Source organism: Protomyctophum parallelum (assembly GCF_964188405.1).
Source record: "Protomyctophum parallelum genome assembly, chromosome: 1".
NCBI lineage: Eukaryota > Metazoa > Chordata > Actinopteri > Myctophiformes > Myctophidae > Protomyctophum > Protomyctophum parallelum.
Window position 1 is genome coordinate 15,523,691 of NC_139697.1, and position 5,131 is coordinate 15,528,821.

The 5,131-nt window shown below is 43.1% G+C and overlaps 1 protein-coding gene across 1 annotated transcript in view; it reads right to left on the reverse strand.

Annotated features, from left to right (window-relative positions):
• Positions 1 to 3,096: 3,096 nt before the first annotated feature.
• The window catches only part of LOC310859962 (atrial natriuretic peptide receptor 1-like), a gene marked incomplete at its 5' end in the record, with an annotated part of 40,866 nt that continues 38,831 nt past the window's right edge, over positions 3,097 to 5,131 (reverse strand). Inside the window, 4 exons of the mRNA XM_083766729.1 lie at positions 3,097 to 3,420; positions 3,524 to 3,622; positions 3,777 to 3,951; positions 4,075 to 4,143. Of these exons, the coding sequence (XP_083622855.1) occupies positions 3,278 to 3,420; positions 3,524 to 3,622; positions 3,777 to 3,951; positions 4,075 to 4,143 (486 nt within the window). The 3' untranslated portion in view covers positions 3,097 to 3,277. The remainder of the gene's footprint in view (positions 3,421 to 3,523; positions 3,623 to 3,776; positions 3,952 to 4,074; positions 4,144 to 5,131) is intronic.

Consider the following 5,131-nt stretch of genomic DNA (forward strand, 5'->3'; position numbering starts at 1 on the left):
TGTGCGGTGCTGACTGAAACACTTCCGGAAGGAAGACGGAAGCGTTGCTCCTATCATCCCATAGCCCAGGAGGACGGTCCCATAGCTCCCAGGGACGGTGCTGCGATGTGATTGGCTGGAATGGTCGTCAGGGGCGTTTCTGCACTAGGACATTGTATTTCTTGTACCACCTACAAAGAGTGTGCGTGTGCGTATGTGTGTGCGATTGATTGATTGATTGATTGATTGAATTATTGATTGACATTTTTATTTCAGTTTCTTCGGCCCCCCAGTCAAAACGAAAGTACAGGTCAATACAAAAAAACGCTACTGAGATAACCAGAAAAAGCACTTACTCTACATTACATAAGGGTCCTCCATTTTCAATTCATTGAACATTTAAAGACGTACAAATAGCCTATACACTTCTATCATAGAAGTGTATATTTGTACGTCTTTAAGAAATACGTCTTTCATAGAAGTTCTATGAAAAGAAATTGTCATATATACAGTTAAAGAAAGGGAAAATCATGTACAGTATGACAAAGAAAAAAGGGGGGGGGGGGGCAGTATCAAATTGCAGCCTCCCGTAGGGTTTTGAAGGATTGAGTCTAGGGATTCACTTTTTTAATGGCTGTTGCGTTGGTACTCCCTCGGCTGATTGTGGTATCTTAGTGGTGTAGCGAATCTTGTAGACCAGGCCCACTGTAAGTTGCTGTACTCTGTCGTCAACGCCAGAGTAATCTAGTAAGAGAGTGGCGACACGCTTTGATCTCGCCGCAAAGCGGGGTGCTATATGGGCTATAGTTCCAAACACTGGAACTATCCCATTGAGATAGAATGAGCACTTCCGCATTCCATTGTTACAATGGGAGTCAACGCTAGTGTTGCTACACTCTTACTAGATTACTCTGGTCAACCCTAGGCTGAAATGGGGAAAGAGAGAGATGGGGAGTGACTAAGCAGCAAAGGCCGTCTGGATCAGGACTCGAACCCATGACGGGTTTGTCTAGCTCGATTCAGTGGTGTCAAATGTCAATGGGTATGTCAAGCTATGGCGCGCACGCACGCACGCACACACGCGCACACGCACACACACACACACACACACACACACACACACACACACACACACACACACACACACACACACACACACACACACACACACCACAACGAAATTATGAACACATCAACATAATTAAACTGATTGATTCAACTTTATTTACCACACAATCTAAACACAAGGAAACAATTAAACAGAATAGTGGCTATTTACATTACAGCAACATGTACTGTATGACATCACCAGGAGGATGGAGTGGACATATTAATATTTGAATGAGTACAAGTTCGTACAGGAAATTAAAATGTTATGTTAGATAAAAACACACAAGCGCACAGTTATATTTACCATGACGGAATAAGAAAACAACGTATTTTATGTGAAAAGCAAGGTTCCTACATGCTAAGCTATAAATCAGTGGTTCTCAACCATTTTTTGCGTGCACCCATTTAATCTGACAAACACACGCATGCACGCACGCACGCACGCACAGATACATGCATGTCACTTTCAGACATTTTCAAGCCCTATAACTGTTGCACAATTTTGGGGTGAAAGACCCAAAATAGCAGTGGTGGACAGTAACTACAATTTACTGTACTGTACTGTAATTTTGAGAGATTTTGATATACTGCTTGAGTCTACAATATGTTTACTATAGCCTACTCCACTACATATGGGATCCAAATATTGTAGGCTACTTTTACTTCACTACATTTATGTGAAAACTTTATAGTTATTATAGTTACTTTGTAGATTTTGAGTATTATTACAAAACATACACTAACCACTTCAGCCCTATATTGGCCATTTGAAAAAAGCCAATCTACAAGCTCACAATGCATCACGATGTGATGCACTGTGAGCTTGTAGAGCTGCTATTTTCAAAATATTTAAGACCTGATGCCGGTTCTAAATAAAATGTCTTCTAAATGTTGTTTCTTAGATTGTAGAAGATTATAAAAGGAGTCGAGATCGATATTTTAAATCACCGTATCTCAACCAGTGGCTCACGGACCACGGCAGCAGGTGGAATTGGAAAACATGTTTAATTGTTTAAAAATATACATTGTAGGCTACCTTTGTTAAATATATCAAAACTATAATAAATAATCACATTTTTAAATGTTAAGTGCTGTGTGGGGAATGCTTGTAATGAAATATTGGGATTGACATATCTTCTTTTCACACGGCGCACTGTCTACCAGTGACATCATCGCTAATGGAAACTTCACCTCTTCCTGCAACGTTGGAATGTTGAAATATAAGCCATTGTTATTGCTTAAAAAAGGAAGAAAAAAATAGGGCTGGAGCTTGATTAAAATAATAAATGTATTAATTAGATGCTTTTTGTAATGAATTAATCGAAATTAATTGCATTTTAAATCGCATATCAATTTGACCTGAGAAAATGTTTTTTCCTTTCTCCCCATAAGAATAGATTTTGGTTTATGATTGAATCAATCAGGGAAGACATTATTTTAATATTCTAACAACACCTGGGGGTCTTAATTAGAGTAATGTTAGCCTCGGGAACCCAGGCTTTTATTTTCGTTTCGCATTTGGCTAAAAAAATGAAAAGCCTGGCGAAACGCATTGGAAATTCTGGCATACAGGAAGCCCACTTCCTTGTATTTCGCTAACCAATAACACTCCAACCATAGAGTATATAAAGGATAGAGACCGAACTGGAGCGTTAGCCCAGCCCCCCGCTATTCATTTCGATGAAGTTGCTCAGTGGCGTTTTGAAGCACCCGGAAGACTTCCGGAAGTATAATTATAACTCAATGGCTCGAGCGAGCGGAAGTTTAGCCAAGGCCCAGTTTTGAGGTCCGGGCTTTTCACGTGACGTCATGAACGTCCGTCCACTTCCATTAAGTGCTGCAATTCCACATTTGGCCAGTAGGTAGTAGCATCTTCAACGTTGGATAGCCTTACTGGGGGCTTGGCTCCAACATACAAAACAGAAAAAAAGTACAAAAACCACAGCACTCCATCTTTAACTAGTCTGCAGTACGCAGTAGATTTTCAGTTTCAGTAGGATTTCAGGATGGTTTCAGTGTGGTTTCAGTAGGTTTCAGTGGGGTTTCAGTGGGGTTTCAGTAGGGTTCAGTAGGATTCAGTAGGGTTTCAGTAGGGTTTAGTAGGGTTCAGTAGGGTTCAGTAGGATTCAGTAGGGTTTCAGTAGGGTTTAGTAGGGTTCAGTAAGGGTTCAGTAGGGTTCAGTAGGGTTCAGTTGGGTTTCACTCCCAGCAGCCAGTAGGTCTTCATGGTTCCTTTTCCCTTCACCTCCACGTCTCCTCGTTCCTCCAACAGGAAGCTGTTCAGTTCTTCTAAGACCAGACACGTGGCCTCAGAGACGTGGATCTTCAGCGCTAGAGCCGACATGAAACATAGTGCTGCATTATTAAGTAAAAAGTATCAATACTGCAATGTAGAAAATAGTCTGTTACGTAACGTTAAGTAAAAGTGCCTCACCCTGTCCTGTGGACTCCATCCGTGAAGCTGTGTTCACCGTGTCTCCAAACAGACAGTACCTGGGCATCTTCAACCCCACCACACCTGCACACACTGGACCTGCGCACGCACGCAGAAACATCTATATGACAGCAACATCACTTGTATGCACTGTTCATTCGTGTGTGCACACGCACGCACGCACACGCGTGGACACGGACACACACACACACACACACACACAGAGACAGACGTGCACGGTGCTGGAACTAACCGCTGTGTATTCCGATGCGGAGCTGCAGCTGCTGTGCGGGGCGGTGCTTCATTCTGAAGGTGAGCACGTTGTGGAGCAGAGAGAGAGACATGCGGGCGATGTGGCCGGCGTGGTGACGCCCGTTACGCACCGGGAGGCCTGAGACCACCATGTACGCATCGCCTATAGTCTCCACCTACACACGCACACGCACACGCACACACACACAGTTATGCACCGGGAGTCCTGACACTACCACGTACCTACAGTATCGTCTTCACCTACACACACACACACGTGCGTGCGTGTGTGTGTTTACCTTGTAAACGTCAAAGTTATCGATGACGGCGTCAAAAGAGGTGTAGAGGTCATTTAAGAATGTCACCACCTGCAGACACACCACAAATTAAATACACAGTCACATGTCTGTCTGTCAACTCCCCCTCTCTTCAGTCTATTTATGAGCACGCTACATTAAAACAGGCTCAAAAAATTGTCAGTGATGTTACCCATGTTTTAAATGGCGAGTTTGTGCTAGATTATCCACATCATGTGTGCAATGGTGTAATGTTGTGTCTTCCTCTGTAATGTATTTTTGTTGTCATTGATGTTTTATGTGTGGCTGTAGCTGGGGTGAAAGCCCAAGACATTTCCCTTGTGGACAATAAAGTTTACCTTGACCTTGGCCTTGCCTGCCTGCCTGGATGCCTGCCTGCCTGCCTCATGCCTCATGCCTGTCTGTCTGCCTGCCTGCCTGGATGCCTGGCTGGATGGCTGGTTAATGTAATGCTTGGATGCATGATATAAATCATGGATAGCAGTCCCACACTATTAAAAGTTAAAACTTACATTTTAATTTACTATGAAAACGTGCATCGCAGCATCCAGTCAGTGCGTCCATGCGTTAGTCACCCACCCCACGCCTCCATATAAGGTCATGCCTCGTGACATCACGTGACATCATCAGGGATCTCTTCTCCATATGGGCATATATGTAGATCTCCATATATGGAGCTGACCTGTTCATGTTGATCTGACCTCATCAAACCCTGTACACATATATAGACACGCTGCGTGCACTCGTGTATAATGTGTAAAGCTATACCTCCATGGGCGTGCTCTGTGTTTAATAGACTATAGTGTATGAAGCTATACCTCCATGGGCGTGCTCTGTGTTTAATATAGACTATAATGTATAAAGTTATACCTCCATGGGCGTGCTCTGTGTTTAATAGACTATAGTGTATAAAGCTATACCTCCATGGGTGTGCTCTGTGTTTAATAGACTATAATGTATAAAGCTATACCTCCATGGGCGTGCTCTGTGTTTAATATAGACTATAGTGTATGAAGCTATACCTCCATGGGCGTGCTCT